This window comes from Cyrtonyx montezumae, unplaced genomic scaffold, assembly GCF_038088225.1.
Source record: "Cyrtonyx montezumae isolate F1298 unplaced genomic scaffold, pur_monq_1.0 scaffold_6, whole genome shotgun sequence".
NCBI classification, from domain to species: Eukaryota; Metazoa; Chordata; class Aves; order Galliformes; family Odontophoridae; genus Cyrtonyx; species Cyrtonyx montezumae.
Window position 1 is genome coordinate 13,111,634 of NW_027072067.1, and position 19,222 is coordinate 13,130,855.

General features: G+C 43.2%; 1 protein-coding gene across 6 annotated transcripts in view; it reads left to right on the forward strand.

Annotated features, from left to right (window-relative positions):
* Positions 1–19,222, forward strand: part of ATXN7 (ataxin 7) — a 218,084-nt gene that overhangs the window by 16,732 nt on the left and 182,130 nt on the right. For 5 of the 6 annotated variants that reach the window (XR_010622993.1, XM_065749549.1, XM_065749550.1 and 2 more), the window contains exons 3-4: positions 7,000–7,284; positions 7,603–7,671. Coding sequence is in view for 5 of the 6 variants with exons in the window: in XM_065749549.1 (XP_065605621.1) it covers positions 7,011–7,284; positions 7,603–7,671 (343 nt within the window). In the remaining variant the exon portion in view is untranslated. Of the gene's footprint in view, positions 1–6,642; positions 6,844–6,999; positions 7,285–7,602; positions 7,672–19,222 lie in introns of all 6 variants that reach the window. The other variant, XM_065749548.1, reaches the window with a different exon arrangement.

The window sequence follows — 19,222 nt, forward strand, 5'->3', positions numbered from 1 at the left end:
GTACCATAGCCTGCAAGAAAGAAGAATTATAAACTGAGGTAAAAGCTATAGAGTTACCAAACACAGTGAGGGTCTTCTCCATGAGTAGCACTTCTGGCAAAACATGAGGAAAGAAGTGAGAATTATGATAATAAGTTGAAATTTGGCTGAAGAGCTGATTTTGCAGATTATAGGGACTTCTGATTCATTGAGACAGTATCTGTTTCTTTCTCCGTTTCCCCTACATACTAATATTTGCTCTGTATCATCACGTGCATTTCATCCTTGATTTAAAGAAAAGATTTTACCCAGTTTGCATTTTTCTTATACACAGACTTGGAAAATCCAGTCTGCTTCAGACAAACCAGTATTTGCTGTGCAAATCATCTTTTAATACTTTTTAAAATAGATTGTAGCAGAACGGGCCATTGCAGTTAACGTGGAGCTGGTCTGCAGAACTTATTTAAGTGGCAGAATTAATCTGGGCTCAAGAAGAGTGCAGAATGTTTCTCATGGTGTCACTCTTAAACTTCTGTCTTCTCTGGAACAGTTCAGCTAAAATTCCTTTTTAACCCCTAGTTCTGCATTTGAAAATTTACGTTTTGAAAGTCCGTGTGAAACAAAGTGCAATTTCAGGAGGAGGAATAGTGTAAAACTGTTAGCTATGGGTTCCTTTTGCAAGCTGGTTCAGTTTTTGGCCCATGGATTTAGGCAGGTTTGTAACCTCAGTAGAGTACTTGAGATTTACTGTGCTAGTTGTCAAAACTTAAGACACAGCAGTTTTCATATTTCATGAATCTTCTTTCATGTGTTATACAGTGAAGGCTGAATGGGTTTGGTGTAATACAGGTCTTCAAAGTCAACACGGTCTGGTATTTGGGGGGAGTATGGATTAATTATAATAGGATATTGGAATATCCCAGAAATCTGGATTTTTGTATGTAAACCTAAAGTTATAGGACCAACAGAAAATGAACTCAGATTCCTTTTCTTAATGTCATTAAACATTGTAAGAATATCAAAATGTAGCTAACTAAAGAATTAAGTTTAGCATAGAGACATTGGACATATATCCCAGGTGCTTATTTCTTTTTCCTTCTTCTGTGTACCTTCCAAACTTCTAATCACTTTGGTGGCCCTCTGCTGTCCCTCATCCAGTTTTTTAACATCTTTCTTGAACTGGCCCAGGCTTTCAGCTTCCAATCTCTGTATAGTGACACTTTGTACCAGTGTATCTGCAAGATTCGTGTAATCTGCACCTCACATGGTGAGGATGCATTTAGTCCCATCATCCAGATGGTCTGTTGAACAGGATTGGACCCATCACTGATCCCCAGGGTCCTCCATTTCTGACTGGCTGCCACATGGACTTGGAGCCCTGTGAGCACAGCAGTTTAGCCAGTTTGCCACCAAATCTGTGGCCCAGGTCCATGGAATTTTTAAGCTAATGCTTAGCACCCATGGGTATGTCTTATATACCTGTCCGTGTCCAGCTGATTTTTTTTTGTTGCTAAGATGCTACACCCGTTGTCAGCGTGGGTAACATCAATGAGCAGAAATGAAATGTATGAAGAGTGGTGCAAGTTCAAATTTTCACATGCCAGGGTTCTCAGGATCCTTGATGAGATGGTAATCAGCACATCAAACTTCTAAGGGGATGAGGATTCGGGCATTCAGATCAGAGGCAGACAACACCATTGTGGTCTTGAGGAGCTCTTGAATTGTGTGGGCTGTGTGTGGACCCAGAGTCTTGTGCCTCAGTGGATTACTACAGAGCCATAGACAAGCTGACAAGAAGCCAGGCAGGGCTTTAGAACTGCCTAGTAGGTAGGTTCTGTCTGAAGATTGTTGATATCGAAATATTCTCCTTAAGTGCTTTGATTTCAACACATGGAAATTCAGCCCAAATATTTTGTTACAATTAATCTGAGTAGCTGTGTATTATAATCACTTTCAATTGTAATATCATAATAGCTGTGTCTAAGGTCATACCCATTTCTTATTCCTTTGATTAAAATTATTCATCTGCGTAGCCAGATTGCCAAGACTGTTTTAACATTTCCAAATTCAAAAGAGGAATTCACTACCACATGTAAAATAAATAAAGACTAGTTTGATTTCCAAATCATTAACTGGATGTATAATGTGTAGTTTTACCCACTCACATTTAAATTTTGAAAATGTTGTGTTACTGCTCTGTATTTTCTCTGTTAAATTATCTGCAGGATCTGAGAGTATTTTATAAGACAGATGCTGTGTATTTTATAAGATGTGGTGGTGGCACACATTTATCATCTGGGGATTAAAATGTTACACTATTTTCATGTAACAGTGCAGTCATTGTAAAGTTCAGATAAATATATGAGGGCATCCATTGTATTCTCATCCTAATGCAGGATTCTCAGATTTGCTTACAGTTATTAGGCTCCATTCCCTGATTCATTCTTCTCAGAAAAAGATATTTCAACTTAGTTATATATCAATGCTGTGTGTTTATTTTTCCCCTGGTACAGGTGGTTTACAGTAGGCATCCGCAGTAGTTTTGCTTTCCAGTATTTAAAATAGCTCTACTCCAAAGCTTCTGAGCATCTTCAGCTCCCTTTGAAGTGTTACTCATAAATAAAATTATACTATTTCCAAGACCTGTGGGTAAAGGATAATAGATTGTCATGGTTTGATGTTTCACTTTTTATTGTGTGCTGCTCATGATTATTATTCTGAGGGATCACAGTCCTGTGTATGGAGGGACAGGTCCCTTGATTTCACTGGAGGTGAGGGTGAACTACAGATTAACACATGACTAAAACACTTAATGGTAATGTTTTCCTGTAGTGGAGCTTAGATGAAATGGTCTGTTTTGCTATGTCTGGAGAGTTCTCTCATCACCTGGACATGCTGATTTATATGAACTTTTTATCTCTTGTCTTTCCACTTGCCCAATTATATTCTTCTACTTCTCACAGTGCAGGCATATTTTAAAATGCACAAAATCTGCTCCCAGTTCCTCTGCTGTCAGCAGGAGCTGACACGAGGGTCGGGATTTCACATCCATTTGTCAGCTCCTCCAGTTATCATTTCAGCCTGAGTCTCATCTACAAACAGGTCTTTGCTAATAGTATTTTTCTTGTTTTTTAAACCCCTCTTGGTTGCTTCAAACCTTCTGGTTACAATTAACTTATTTGATTTCCTTCAGTGCACTGATGCCCCTCATTTCTTTTCCTCAAGAGACTTTTTTTGTGAATTTGCTATTTTTCATTCTTCTGAGTACTGACAAAATGACACCCCCATAGGTTCTGTCTGTCTCCCCCTTCAATGTTTTAATTCATGCATCCTTTCACATTTGTTGTGGAAAATCACCAGTGAACGTACCATTGTACTTCTGCTCATAAGAGTTTAGCTGCAGATTCATCCTTCCTTTTCCATTCCAAATAAAAATGATTACATCTCAGGTCTTGTATGGAGGTTGTCTCATAGATTCTAACTGAGCACCTGAGTGAGGTGTTCCCTGTTCAAACAGCTTTCCAGGACCACCTGGCAAAAGAATGAAACCTGTCAGTGCATGTGGGGAAATGCCTGCAGTGTCATGACACAACGTAGCCTTCCTCTGCAGTTTTAAGCAGTTGTTTGCTGTTTGTATCCATGCATTTAGTTGTGGCATTACCAACCATGTTTTATATGTTGTTGAGTCTGTTCAGTGAGCTTTGAATCTGTGTTATCCCCTTTTTTATGTGTTTTGTTTCCTCTTCCTGACTCCGTTCCTTCTTTCCTTTTACAGGTTGTATTGTATTTTTGTTTTTTCATCTTCACCCCATTATTTGGCTGTCATCTCTGCGCTGTTGTGGTTTTTTTTTTTCCCTCTCAGTTCTTCACTGTGTTCAGTCACAATCCCAGTCCCAGTGTCACTTCTTGGGCTCTTTTGCTCCCTCAGTTAAGCTCTTTGAATCAGCAGTGTTCCTGGACAACTTTTTGCCCTCTTAAAGGAGCATGGGCTTCTTGGCAGCTCTTCCCACTGGAGTATTCTGCCTGTTCTTGACCAGATTTATTGCTCTTCATTCTGGACACCTCACAGAAGTACCTAATTCAGGTGCATGGTCATCCTTGCCTTTGTGTTTAGTGAGAAGAGAAGGGATTCTTCAAAAGCTTCTTTGAATCAGGAGGGACCATAATGCTCTCGAAAACATCCTTGGCTCTCCACGAATTGCCCAGGGAGCTGTGCATCACCATACTCCCAATCTGGGTGTCAGATTTCTAATAGCCATCTCTGTTCAAAGTATACAGCTTATAGGCATCTTTTCTGTTCTGACTTTCTAAAGTGATGCATTTTCAGGGCTTTGCCTGTTTTCCTGTATTGTCACCAGCACGACCGTGCATAGTGCTTTGGAAACAGTTGGAGATAAGTAAACTTGTGTGCTTAAAAATGGAAACAACCCGGAAACATCTCCAGCATAGTGAGTTTGTGGGAAAGAATATTCCTGCTCTCTGACTAATCAGTCCTGTGCACTGAGCTGATCAACCAATCTTTCTGCTGCCACTTTCCTCCCTCTGCTGGAACACTGATGTATTCATGGCATAGTGGGAAAAATCCTTCCTATAGGAGGGAAGCATACTAAGGGACAGCCCAAGGCCAGACTGCAGAATTAGATCTAGAGTGGGAATGTATAGGAAGAAAGCTATGAAAGAGGGAGGGAAAAAAACACAACAGATTTGAGAGAGCGAAAAACAGCAAGAAAGAGGTAGTGGGAGATATATGAAAGAAAGGTAGTGTGTTTGACACTTTTAATGCAGGAGGGACTTCTGAGTGGCTTGATGAGTGTTCATGCTAGAACCTGAAAAGCTGGCAGTATATTAGCTTGTTAAGGTAATTAGCTGATCAAAAGCAACTTTACCAAATTAAGCCATTCTTTACCAAATTAAGCCATTAAGCCATTCATTAATTTGACACAGAGTTCAGTAACATTTAAAGTAAAGAATCGTGATGTATGAACAGTAATTTGGTATGTCTATGTAAAATCTGTTGCTGCTGAAGGGTGGATGTGGTTGGGCTCTGTGTGGTCATCCACTGCTATTTGCTTTAGGATCAATGCAAAATAAGTAATAATAGTGAAATTCTTAGTGAACTTCATGGTCCCTGACATCAGTCTTTCAAGCTGTATCAGGGACGGCTGGCTGACAGCTTTGTCCAGGACAAAGGAGAGTTGTATGAATACAGTTTGTAATAGAAATCAGAACATTTGACACCAAGCATATAACTGTCTGTAATGCACTTTGTTCAGTGGCTGGAGTCTGAGCTCAGCTCTGGGTGTTTGTGGAGCACTGATGAACTGAACTTGAAAGAAATCAGTTGTTGATATTTTTGTTGATATGTCTGGCTTTTGCAGCACAAAATTAGTTGAACTTCTGTTCAGAAATTCAGCGTTGCTTTAGCACCTGACTGACATCTCCCACTGATGTTTTTAGCTTTAATTCTAAATAAGGTGTATTTTCTAATATAAATGTCTTTGATAATTAATAAAGGAATAATGTCCTCCATTCATCAGTTATCTTCCAACTCTGGTCCCTTAAGCACTTTGTACTCACATGGACCTGAAGTGAAAGAGATCCCACCATTCTGGGAAGTGGCAGTTCAGTTAAAGACATCTAACTAGACCAGGGGTCAGGGCCCAGGTCTGCTCCTCCTGTCTGCGGTGGTAGTCTTTGGGGCTGTCTATCTCAATCTTACAGTATTTGCTGTTTAAGTTGCTCTTTTTTAGGGAGTTAGAGTGATCGAGAGGGGAGAAAAATCTCCCTCACGGTGCCTTGTAACGTTGCAGATGTAATGCAGAACAGTGTGAGTTTGACAGACATGATCAGCGGGGTGGAAAGCTGAAACTGCTTATAATTGCAGCCCGTCCTTCCCCGTGTGATGACTGCCTGATGTGCTTGTACATACCAATTTTTTACACACCTATAGCTATTAGGTGCCGTGCTTTTGGGGCTGCATTTCCACCAAGAAGATAGTGGAACTTGAGCCAGGCGTGGCAGGGTTGGAGCAGCCTCGGTGGGTTTGTTGGGCATTGAGGTTCTGCTGCCCGGTATCGGGCTCTGCGGGCATCACAGAGGGGGCTTGAGATCTCCACAGGTCGGGCGTGAGGGTTTAATGAGACGGCAGATGGCTGTTAAGAGAATGTCGTAGTGAAAGGTCTGGGGTTGGAATTCGTTTATTAGAGGACTTCGATAGCTTTGCTGTTAACAGCTCGGGGACGTGAAAGCATCTTTCAAATACTTCCCGTGAACTCTCCCGCCGCTTGTCACTTGTAGCGCTGAGCTTAGGGCACGGGCGGCAGCCCCACGAGCCGGAACATCAGCGCTTCGGTGCGGAAGTTACCGCAGAAAACCAGAACGGGGCGAGGAAGGGGAAATCGCCGCGTTCAAACGGCCCGCGCCGGCAGTGCCCGTTAACGGCCGCGCGGGAGCCGCTGCGGTGCCGGAGCCGCCCCCAGCACGGCTCCCGGAGCGGGGGTGCGTTTCCTGCTCGCCGCTGCCCCGCCGCTCGCCGCCGGGCTTTAAGGAGACCCGGCGGGGCGGGGCGGGGAGCCCGGCCCGGCCCTGTGCCCGCCCCTCGGCTCCGGGACGGCAGCGGGAGGGAGGCCGGGCGGGGTTGTGATGCGGCCGTTGTTTTTGTAGGGTCGCGGGTCGAGCTGCGGAGAGGGAAGGGCGGCCCATGGAGCCGGGGAGCGCCGGGCGGGCGGCGTAGCCCGGCCCCCGCCGCTTTGTTAGCGCAAACACACAAACACGCCCAAACGCGCCTCACCTGGGCGGCGAAGAGGAGGGAGCGCTCCCATACATAATGGGCACTCGGCTCCCGGCCCTCGGGCCGTCGCAGAGGTGAGTCGAAGCCGCCCCCGGGCTCGCAGGCTCCCGAGAGGAAAGGCAGAGCCGGCGGGGAAGGATTGGGGTGGGCGCAGGGCTGACAGCGTCGCGGCGCCACCTTAAGCGCGGCGCCACCTTAAGCGCTCGCTGACTTTTCTCGTTACATTGTAGCAGCGGAAAGAATGTCGGCGCGGGCCGCTGGTGACGTCAGAAGGGAACAGCGCAGAGCGGCGGCGGCGGCAGTCAGGCAGCGGCAGCGGCAGCGGCAGCGGCAGCGGCGGCCCCGGCACGGCGAGGGAGGTGCGGGCGGAGGAGGCGGGAGCGGCGCCGGCCCCGCCGCCACCGCAGTGGCAATGGCGGCCGTCGGGGAGCGCAGGTCCCTGCCCAGCCCCGAGGCGATGCTGGGGCAGCCCTGGAGCCACTGGGTCGACGCTGCTAAACTTCACGGGAACGACGGTGAGCGGATGACCGGCCCTCCCCTCCCCCCCCCTCCCCCGCGAGCTGCCCTTCTACCGGTGGGAGGGCCTGGGAGGAGGTGACTTCCCCCCTTTCCCCCCTCCCCCGCTCCCTAATCTGGGGCCCGATCTCTGGGGGAGCCCGAGTGCAGCCCGGGCCGGGGGCAGCAGGTGGGCAGTCCCCTCCTCCCCGCTCCCCCTGCCGGGCACGGCGCTTCCGAGCATCCCCGAGCAGCGCTGCCCCCCGGGATGGTCCGTGTCGGGAGCCGGGGCTGTGCCGGGTGGGCGTGCGCTGAGCTCCGGCTGCTTTCTGTTTCAGGAACTGCACTAGAAGAAAGTTTCAAGGAATACGGGAAGAATCGAGAAGCTATGCGACTCTGCCGAGAAGGTGAGTGCGATTGGTTTGTGGGGAAAAGTACCTGGAGAAGTTTCCCTGCTTGGAAGTGGGTCCTGAAGGGCTCACTCGAGTGGGTGATGGCAAACTCCACTTCCGTCTAGCTGGGACCTGCGGCCTGTCAGCGGGTGATGCCATCAGCGTTGTCATTAAACAATATCTAATCATAACAGCGATGTTAAGCACAGGTTACTTACTGTTCTGTCTTTACTGTGTTTCTAGTGGGATTTTCTGTGGTCCTAAGTAGTCTCTTAGGAAACTGTGTGACCAGTGCCACGAAGATCTCTTCTCCGCTAGGACGTTTGCATTCGGATCATAATCGGTGTTGGTGCTCTGACACTGCTCGCCCTGTCATGTCAGCGAGTTGTGTTTATTTCTCACTGCTCAGTGAGAGTGACCTTTCACCTGTGATTAGCAAGAGCTCAGGAAGGGCCTTGTTGGTTTCTAAAGCAGCAGAGCTGCTTGGAGTTGTAACCAAATGACAGACGACACCTATAGTTTACCTGTAACTTTGTGGCAGGTAGTGGGAGAACTGTAACAAGCCTGAATATTGATGTTAAGTTCTCTGCTTTGGTTTGTTGTTTTCCTCCCCAACTTCCATACTTGCTTTATAACAGAGAAACATTCTAAAACTTTATTATTGTTAGCACAAATTCACTTCATCAGTCTTAATGAGAAGTACATGCTGTAGAATAAATGCTAGATCAATTGCACGTGAGTCACTTATTTGACACTGTTAGGAATGGAAGGCTGAGTTTGTTTACAGTCAGAAAAGTCAGGGCTTGGAGGGATCTCAGGAGGTGATCTGATTCAGCACTTCTGCTTGGGAGCTGCAAACAGCAGAGGAGAATTGAAGCATGTTGGCATAGGTTTAGAAAAGTTGGGAGGGAGTGACGTATGCTGAGGCTGGATCAAAATGTTCATTCATCATCAAATTACTAGTGTTGCTGAAATTTAGAAAAAAATGATTTATAGGACCAGATTTAGTGAGCACTGGACTGTAAGACAGGTGCAGTAGTATACCGTGCCGAGATGATATTCAGACCTGTTTTGTTATCTCTCAAGTGTGTCTACGAGTTCGTAGGTATACGGAAAAAAAATGTTTAATTACTTTATTGCTGATTTCCAGTCTACTGTTTGTGTTGGATATTTCATTTATTTTTCTGAGTAGGCAAATCATTTAAGTGCTAAAACAGCCTTTACAATAGTAAGTACACATTATCCTAGTAAAGATTTTGCTAATAAGGATTTTCAAACATTCTTTCTGATTTCCACCTCTTAAAATAGAAGCATCTAATGTTTCCAGATTTTAAAGATTAGCTGGCAGGGTGGTGAATAATCTCTGGGTTTGTTTTTTTTTTATTTCCCCTTTGTAAAGTGATCACAAAACTGTTCTTTGCGTAGACTGACCACTGAGATGTAGCTTTTCTCTTCTCTGAATTCAGCCATGAGAATGATTTGTAGGATTATGGTTTGAAGGAAGCTCGTAAAACAAACAAAAGAAAACCTTCAAGAATTCAAAATAAAACTTGGTTGCTGTATCAGACTTCCAAACTTTTTTTATTTTGATGCTATCATGATATGTGAATGAGACACTGACTTGGCTTACACCTATGGTTGGTCTGCAGGGAACTCCGCCTACAAAGCAGAGTAGAAGATAAAGTTGTACTAATTAGATTTGCTCTGAAAGGGCATGGGGATCAGCAAAACACAGCAGCATGTGTATGTATTGTGTTAATCGAATCAGGTTTTGAGAACACTGTAAAAAATTCCTTTGAGTTTTGTATTGAAAATTGAGAAGCAAATGTTTATTAGGCAATTGGACTGCCTGTAGAATGGACTTTAACCTGGAAAATATGAAACAAATAATAAATTCTATCAAATCAGTCCTAACTACAAGATTTTTCTCATATCACGCGGTATTTAAATAAGGTTAAATACACAACTCATCGTGTAGAGAAAGTTCTTCCACCTCAGATTGAGAGTTGAGTCAGAAGCCCAACTTGACAGAGCATTTCAAGGTTATTTAGGTTATTTCAACCTTGTATTGCAACTCTTCCAGTTTGCATAAAGTTATTAAACATTCATGGCCTGGAGAGGGAGAGAAGAAGGAGACATGACTTTACAGTCCACTTATTCAAACTGGGTTCAAAACCAAGAGCTGTTGCCTTTATTTAACAATTGGCAACTTTCAGATCAGGCTCCCACACCAGCCTGTGGACCCGCTCAGTTATAGCTGCTTCCTTTCCCACATGCTCTTTCTTTGCTCCTAGTCTTCTGTTGGAAATTAGCTTCAGCATCACTCTGCCTGGTGGTAAGAAATGAACGTCAGGCTTTTAGGCAGCAGAGCTTGAGCCTCCTGAATGAAGAGTGAGTGTTCTCAACCCTCTTTTTAATACAGCATTATGACAATAAGGTTACCAGTGTCTCCTTTTATGCCCTAAAGAAAAAGAATGATGCCTGTAATTCTTTAAAAAAAATAAAGGACATAACTGTGTAATTCCAGAACGACATCCACAAACTTTGAGAAGACGCAGGATTTTAGGAGCACATTTATCACTGGAATTTCCTATTTGCTGATCAGGCAGCTCCTCTCTCAGTATGCTGGTTGTGGTGAAGCCTGATGAGTCCTTAATACCTGTCAGGGATGCCAGTTCTGTGCAGGGATCAGGAAACTAAAATTAGTTCATAGTCTCAAATATTTTTTCTGCAACTAACCCTGCTTGATGTACTCAAGCTCCCATCAAGGCAGCGTCTAGAAATTGTGGCATGTCGAACTCTCGGTGTTCCTCTTGTGTTTTCCTGTTCCTTTTCCACTGCTCTTATATGTTTTATGGGTTCATAGGTACATTAGGTTGGAAAGGACCTACAAGATCATCTAGTCCAACCATCCTCCTATCACTGTCCCTACCCACTAGACCACTTAAATCAAATCCCTCAGCATCCCATCTAAACGCTTCTTGAACAGCGCTAGGGATGGTGCCTCAACCACCTCCCTAGGCAGGCCATTCCAGTGCCTGACCACTCTTTCAGAGAAAAAATGTTTCCTCAAATCTAATCTAAATCTTCCTGGTGCAACTTGTGGCCATTCCCTCTTGTCCTGTCATTATTTATCAGGGAGAAGAGGCCCTGTTCTGCTAATCCATAATGTACAGTTTTTTCTGCTGGGGCCCTCAAAGACCTTCACCAAAGTGAGAAGCTGCTGGATGCTTTTCCACATGTTGTTTTCTGAGGCAGTATGAGTCCATGCTGAGCTTTGATGTAGAAATTAGAACCACAGGAATATGGTACGAGCCCAAAGCACTTGGCTCACTTTGGGTGTGGAAAATCCCCAACAGATGAAAATGAGAAGTGGGCATCCTTCATCATGGGGAAAAGTCTTATTTTAAAGTACCCTTTAAATCTAACTGTGTACACCAAAATCTGTGTGTGACAAACGGTGCTGTCCATTTAAATCCATGTCAGAAGTGATTGTACTGCAGTTATTTTTGTAAGTAGTTCATACACCAGAATCGTAGTTCACCCAGTCACTTAATTACTTACTATTTGTGAACCAGCTGAAGGTGTGACTCCCCTGCCACACCATTGTGATGAGGAAACTACAGCATGTTGCATTATGATCTGCAAAAGCATTCTAAAACAGAGAAGCAGAAAGCCTCGTGTTCTTCTATTTCTTGCATTTTAAAATGAGGCTTTGATGACATATCTTTGATACTTGTGGTGTGTGCCATGAAATGCATACAGTGTGCATATACTTATGCATACCTATACTTAGTTTGTGTTAGAGATGCAGTAAATGTGTTACTTTCCCACTTGAAGAAAATGATTGTTAAATGTTAATCTTTGTCATTTGAAACGTTTCAGCAAACACAGTCATTTTTTTCAGGAGATTCTTGCTAGCCAATATTGAATTCGGTTTGCATTGAGGAAATTTTCAAACCCATTGTTTTTGTGAAGATGATCTCTAAAGGAAACTGATTTCAAGCATAGAGTTCATTCATGGTAACTTTGCCGGGCTCCATCAGAACCGGCTTTAACTTCTTGTAAACTTTGACAACAGGTTGGCTTATTTCATCTGTCCATGGGGAGAGCTTTGAGTAGAAATAATGCAGCCTGAAGCCAGTCACTGGGACTGGGGCCTTGCCCTTCCCACAGCCCCCTAAACACCAAATCAACCATTGCTCCACAACACCCCCACTCCCCCTGTAAATTCCCATCTGCTACCAGCTATCCTCTATCTATTCCCACCCCCAAAAATAAAAAAAAAATCCAAAGAACTGTATTAGCAGAAGAGACAGAGAACATATATGCTCTTAGGAAAGGTGTAATTGTTACATTTGCTGTAGTACTTATTCATGTGTGCAACTCTTTTGAAGTGGTTGGTGTGAAATTCTGTTACGTTATTATATTGACTCATTATTGGAAATATTTCAAGATTATTTTATAAAAATACTATGGAAACTGTTGCATCTCAGAATGGGAAATAAAGCCAGGGAGAGCAGGAAAGAGATATGTTTGGACAACTTGATAGGACCTGGGGAAATAGTTTCAAATCAAAAGAGGAGAGCTTGAGATTGGATGTAAGGAAGAAGTTTTTTATGCTGTGAGTGGTGAAGCACTGGCTCAGAGTGCCCAGGGAGGTGGTAGAAGCTCTGTGCTTGGAGATACCCAAGGTCAGGCTGTATGGGTCTCTGATCACCTAACCGAGCTGTACATGTCCCTCCCATTCATGGCAGAAGAGTTGGACTAGGTGACCTTTAAAGATCTCTTCCAATTAAAAGATTCTATGATTTTATTCCGTGATTCTAATTTAAAATTGTTAGTGTGTTTTTAGTAGTCTAGTGCATGCTGAAGTCTTGGGGTGTCTTGCTAGAGCTTGAGCATCTTATTCTTTCTGTTACGTGCACAGCCTTATTTCTTGATTTATTTTTAGCATTCTTTGAGTTGTGAATCCTATGTGATTCCAACTTGATGTGTTGCCTACATCAAGTGCTTCACTAGTTCTCTCACCAGTTTGTTTCCAGTTATCCGTAAACTATAGGAGGAAGAAGAGGAGGACTGCATTTGTAACTCAGGTTGTGAGCTAGATTTGATCAGTTATCAATGAAAGGCTGTTCAGTCTCTGCTAAAAAGAGGTCTTTGTCACCCTTGCAGCATCTGTAAAGTCTGTGAGTGCTTTAACTGTTTGTACTCAGAAGTTGTAAGGTTCCTGGGAAGTCCTGATTGCTCTGTACGTATGGCTGAGCTATTTCAGGTGGAGTGGTCCAGGCAGTGGTTGCAGAGGGAGATACCAAGAAGACAGTTCATCACAGGCTGAGGTTAGTTCAGCAGTGGTCCCTGATGCATTAGACATGCTGGGAGGTATCACAGCTCAGAATTCATGTTGACTGTGTAGCCTGAGCCTTGTTGTATGGTGCCACTTCTATAGGTTTTTAGACTATACTGGTTTTAATAAAGCAAGTGCTGAATTTTATGTGAGAATGTAGATCGTCAGTTTTTGGTAGATGCCTCCAGAAGACAATCTGGAAGAATTTGTTACCATAGGGATCTATCAGGAGAGCAGGAGGGAACAAATTTTATTCAGCGTTGTATTCAACTTGATAGCAGTTGAACTTCAGGTCTCGAACAGTTAATATGTCATGGGGAGGAAGAAAAGCAAGGAGGGGGAGGAAGAAAATTAAAAAAGAAAACAACAACAACAAAGACTCCTCTAGGGTATTCTGCAGACAGGAGAAGCTTTGGGATTTGATTGGTTTAATTGCTATTAATGAGAGTTACCAGAGCTGTGAGAGTACTGAAAAGTTCCTGAGAGCTCTGCCATGAGCTTGTGTTCTTCTTGAGCCTGTGCTGGGAAGGGTTGAGCAGTGAAATCCAGGACTGGGCTAGAAGGAATGACTAGAAGCATGTTTGTCACATAGATCCAAGGTCTAGAATTTTCCCAGTGGCAGGTTTAATAAATAATTAAAGCACTGAGAAACTTTTGTTCCAATATTAAGTTGTAAGTACAAGTGAGAGACAGCATCTTATTTCGAATTTAAAGTTGCTTTTATTCAGTCTTGGGAGGTGCTTTATTGAGTTGATTTTTTGTTGTGTTAGATCACGTCAAAGATGCTCACAGTGTTCTGTAGCTGTTGACTGCCTGAAAATACACTGAGAATTTTTAATAGACTGAAATAAATATTTTAAGGTAGCAGCACAGTGTATGATGCTTCTTTTTTGACACTGCATAGCTATGCTCATACTATAATCAGATGAATCTCATCTTCATTTCATTGCATTTTAATTGACTATTTACAGAAAGCACTTTAAGGGTTTGTGGACTGGTTATTGTAAAACAATTAAAAGGAAATTTTGAAAGTGCACTGAACTGTTTAAGAGAATTGTGTAGATTTTAGCTTGAGAAATAGGGGATTTGAAAAGATGCTGCTTCTGTGATTATCTGCAGTGTCTGGCCCAGGTTTTCTTTCTCCTTGTTATTTTTTTTACTTAAATCCGAGTTCTGTTTACAATATTTGATTATTTCTGGTGAGGTGAGTCACATGTTATAAATAGAATCCTGTAAAGATACTTTGCAGGTTTTAGTTATTACCATAGTATTAGTCTGTTATTGCAGGGCCTGGGAGACTTTCACTGGAATTATAGCTCCAAAACTACCTGAATCTATCTGTTAATATGTGAGGAAGCAAGATTTTTTTTTAAGGAGCCTTTGAAATAGCTGCTTATGCACATACATAAGTCAGGACTTCACTGTTATCTAAACACTTGTTTAGGGAGGTATATATGAATAGCTGGGTTATTTCTGTGCAGAATACAGGGGAGGTGATATCTTAATAATTGATTAAACATTGCTTTTTTTGTAGTTTCTGTCCTATAGTTAACAACAAGCATTCAGTATGAGAAGATGGATGCAGTCTCATACAGAAATCTGATTTTCCCATGAGCTGGAACGCAGCACTATGGTTTGAGTAGAGCAGGACAGACACAAAAGCTTAGTGAAGGCTACTTCTGAATAAATGGGGTTCAGAGAATGCAGGTTGCTCTCTCTGCAGTAACTGTTTTAAAAGCTGTTTCTTTCATTGCAGTGCATCTACAACAGGGAGTACCCAGTTCTTGTACCTCTTTGCACTGTGCCTGGCTGATGGCAGTAACGGCCAAGTGGTGCTACGTGTAATCTCACCACTTGTGAAAGATGACATTTTTCCTGTGTAACAAAACTTAATAATATTTAGCTTGTAATCAAGTTTTCTAAATTGCCCATAAGATGCTTAAAAATTGCTTATCTTCCCTTTTAATGAAGAAAATCACTACTGTGGAAATATATGTGGTGCGCAACATTATTTCCTAGATGCTATTGGAGTGCATTACAGGCATGAGTACAGCTTTGGTTTTAGCAGCACTGACACCTGGTAAAGAGAATTCAAAGTCTACTGGAGAAGAGTAACATGAATGTAAAAGCTGTTGTCACGGAAGGAGAGAAATTTATTGTAGTCAGTGTTCCTGTTGCTAGAAAGCCTTCTACAATCAAAAGCTGCCCCTGCTTGTGGTGTTGTGAACCAGGACAAGTGACACAGTGGCTCTCAAACTGTTTTTTGTTCTAAGTCAGGGAACCCCAGATACTACTTTGTGTGACTTCATCAAAGTAAATTGTGTGAACCCCCACGTTACTTGGAGTTATGATTGCTAGCTTTGGAAGCAGTTGCTTTGATGGTAAGTATTCTAAGTTTTTTGTCTCGAGTAGATGGTACTCAAAGACTTAGTTATTTGTGCGTGAACTCTGCTTGTCAGCCTCTGTGGAATAAGCTGTTTAGTGGTAACCTGTTTTCCCATGAGAAAGACCATTTATTTACAAGCTCAATCCCGCCCTGATTTCGACTGTTGATAGCTTCAGACTAGCTAATAGGCAAACTTCACTGATCATAGGAGGTGGAAGGGATAATTCGTAATGCCTCCTTCCCTTCTGCTGGGATTATAACAGTCAGAAAACTTACGCAGTACTCTTGATCTGCTTTTCTCTGGATAAGCAGGACTTTACTTGTACCTCTCATCAGCTGTGCTCGTAGTGTAATAGGAAATGCAGTGTTCTTAAGTGGCAGTGCAGGAAAAAATGTATACAAAACAGCTGCAGTGCTCAAATCCCATAGGGAGTGACTGTGAGGTTGTAAGTCTGCCATATGAACTTTTTCTTACGTCTAGATCTCGTACAGTTTTTATTTCCAAAAATTTTGTTGGGTTTGTTCGACGTTGATCTGACTGTCTGAAAGACTTACAGCAGCTTTCATTAAAGTGAAGTTTAGAAGCTTTAATGTGTTAAATTTGAAAAATAAATAGCACACTGAATACACAGTAAATTGGCTGTTGGTTTTCCTTTAATGTCAAATTCTATTACACTTTACCCTTCATAAATTCAGTTTTATGTGTACAGTTTTTTTTTCTCTGGCTGCATGAGCTACATAATATTTGTTGTCAGTGGGAAAACTGGAGTTCTGCCTGCTGATGAAGTGGTATCTGGGGGTATGAGGTCTTGTCATGAGCCACTGAAGTCAACAAGGCTTTTGCTCATGACTGGAGCATGCACACAGGATTGGGTTATTGGGCTCTGGGCGAGATGGTTTGCATTTGTAAGATAGCCACATTCACTAGAACTTTGTGATCAAACAACCAGCAGAGAAGTACTTTGCTATGCAAACATTTTAATTGTCAATCCCTAGATATTGTAGCCATTGCTTTGTCAAGGTGCACATAGCCTAAACATTACCCTCTGGCTATTGTTTCAGGCTAAAATACAGAACAAAATCTGTACGGATTTATACCTGGGATGTGGTTTGTAACCTTTTATTTCCTCTCAGTGATGATGCATTAAGCAGCCCCTCCGTATCTGCAGAATGAACCATTTGTGAAATAATGGTCATATTCCAACTTAGTTGTTTTCCAAAACAAGATGATGCCTGCTAAAATTAAAACAAAACTTTTCCAGGATGTATTTTGTCTAGTAATTCTAAAATCCATTGGGATGTACTTGATAATGGGTCTTGCCAGAGTGAATCTGATCTACACTTTTCCTTGACTACCTGCGTGGTTTTATCGCACAGTAGATCTTGTATCTTGTTTATCTTTAAGAGCATTAGAGATATTGTATCAGTGAATAATTGCAGTAGAAAGCAGGATCTGTTGTAGTATACAAGTATATTGTTAAATGTAAACAGCAATAGTTTGTATTACTTAATATCATGGTCAATATTACCTCTTTTTTTTATTTTCAGTAATTAGCTGTGACAGAAAACTAGGCATTAAAATTGAAAAGCTCCTCTGACTGGAACTCCTGAGGTGGTTCTCAGTGATGCTCTGAGCTGGAGGAAATGCCAAATGCATCTATGTTCCCCTGCTGAGCAGGAGTTGTTACCTACGTTTCTCTTAGCGGGAGGATATTGCAAATGATGCCAAAAGGAAAAAGAGACGTTGTCTATACAGTATACATTAATGTGAGCCATACCAAGCTGTATTTCTAAACAAATCTGCAGTGGTGTGGACTCTCCCAGAAGCCTAAAGTTCTGCAAAGATTTTAACTGGCTTTATTTTGATACTGGCTATGTCAGTGGAGTGAAAGTTGTTTCCAATGATCAAACATGATTTGTGGTGGTTTAGAAGACCTTGTTGGTCTTCAGTTTGTAAGGAGTTTTGCTTTTTAGGATGCTTTCTTAGCTGATTTGTTTTCTAGTTCTGCAAGGCTGTCAGTTTATGCCCCAGAAAGAAGGGGCATGGCCCTCTGTGTTTGCTGAAATAAAGCTTGTGAGTCTCTTCAGTTGTTCTTGAGGCCTGAACATAACGATCTGAAGCGTTGACTTGATAGCCTTGGAGATAAGAGAGCTATTTTTATCTGCGGAGTAGGTAGAGCACAGGAGACGAGAGTAAAATCTAGAGTGTGCTGAGAAGGAGCAGTGGGAGCCATGCTGCCCTTGTTGGCACAGCTGCAGCCATGCAAAGCCTGAGTGCTGCAGGGTGGGCCCAGGCTGCAGCGGGGCCGGGCTGTGCTCCTGTGTGTGGTAAGGTGTGTGACCGTAAGCTTTGCTTGTTTTTTAATGGCAGAGTTTTGTGCTGTGCTCCTGCTCCCATCACTGTGAGGTGGGGAACTGGGCCGTGCCATGCTGTGCACCATTTTGAGGCTGCAGAGCAGCCCTGTGGGTGCCCATGGTGGCCCTGCAGTGCCCTGCCTTGGGCTCCTGTGGCATCTCCCTCAAGTGCTGCACATGGCTGCTGGAAGCAGAAGCTGTTGAGCGATTTCCAAGCGTTGTGGGCTGGCTCTGGGCAGACTGGATGAACGAGTTTGGCGGCTGTGGCTTTGGCTCCCTGCCTGCCCTGGCTAACCTGGGGCAGCTGGGTGCTGCAGCTGGGACCTCAGCCCCAGCCCTGTGCTGCATGCATGCGAGTGCTGTGCCAGGCAGAGAACCTGCTGCTGCTGCAAAGCAAGGTTTCCTTGTCCCAAAGACGTTTGCAGCAGTTCTCTAGGAAGGAACGCGTCCGTGTTCAGTGTGGTGGAGGCTGGTAAACTCTACAGATTTGTTATGGCATCAAAGAATCATGTTCACCTCTCTATTTTCTGTTATCTTTTTCACGTTATTAGCTGTTGTCATTCTATGTCATCTCTTTGGCAGTTAACCAGGGCTCTGCAGCGTTCTTTCCTGTGTCTTTTTTTCAGTACTGACTCTGTGTGTTCCTCGCTGTGCCTCTCAGTGCTGGCTCCACGTGTCTCCCATGCCTCTGCTGTGCCTTTGCAGATGGGTTCTGTACCACGAGGTGCCCAGATGCTCACACTCAGCGGGTGGTGGGGTGTGCAGGGCACTGCTCGCCTGCCCCCGCTCAGTGTGTCTGATCTGCTACATCTGCACTGTGATGACTTTCTCTGGCTTACTGCTTGTGTAATCATAATCAGGCTTATTCTTCTTACAGCCTTCTTAACAAGAGACGTCCAAATATTAAACTTGCCGTCCCATTCAGTCCTTATTTTTTTATTTTATTTTCTTCCCCACTTTTGCTTTTCGACCTACAAACAGGAGAACAATTCCTTTCTTCTTCCCCCTGTGTATTTGGGCCCCTTCATACATACCCATCCCCCTTCTTCCTGGAGGACCGGCTGCAGTAGGACCAGAGGACAAAAGTAGCCTTAGAATTGTCTGTCAAAGTGTGAGTAGAACCAAAGCCACAGATCCCCATGTTATGCAGTTGAGTAAATTCTTTTTCTGATATACCAGCTGCGTGAAGTGAGGGCTTGAGGTTTACTGGTTGCTCAGCGAGGTTCTTGAGATATTCAGTCATCTTTATTTAGAAGCATGTAGTGTCTGAGTTTAAAAGAAGTGTCACTACCTGTGTGCCCAAATCTGAGGAGTAGATTAGCTGCCTTTACTATAACAACAAAAACATTGTTTTATTTTCCACTTAATCTTTTAATCCAGTTAAATATCAAAATACTGTGAGGGTTTTTTTTTTTTGGCTATGGAATGTTTATATGCCTGTTGCATATAAATATGCAACATGCGTATATATTTTCCAA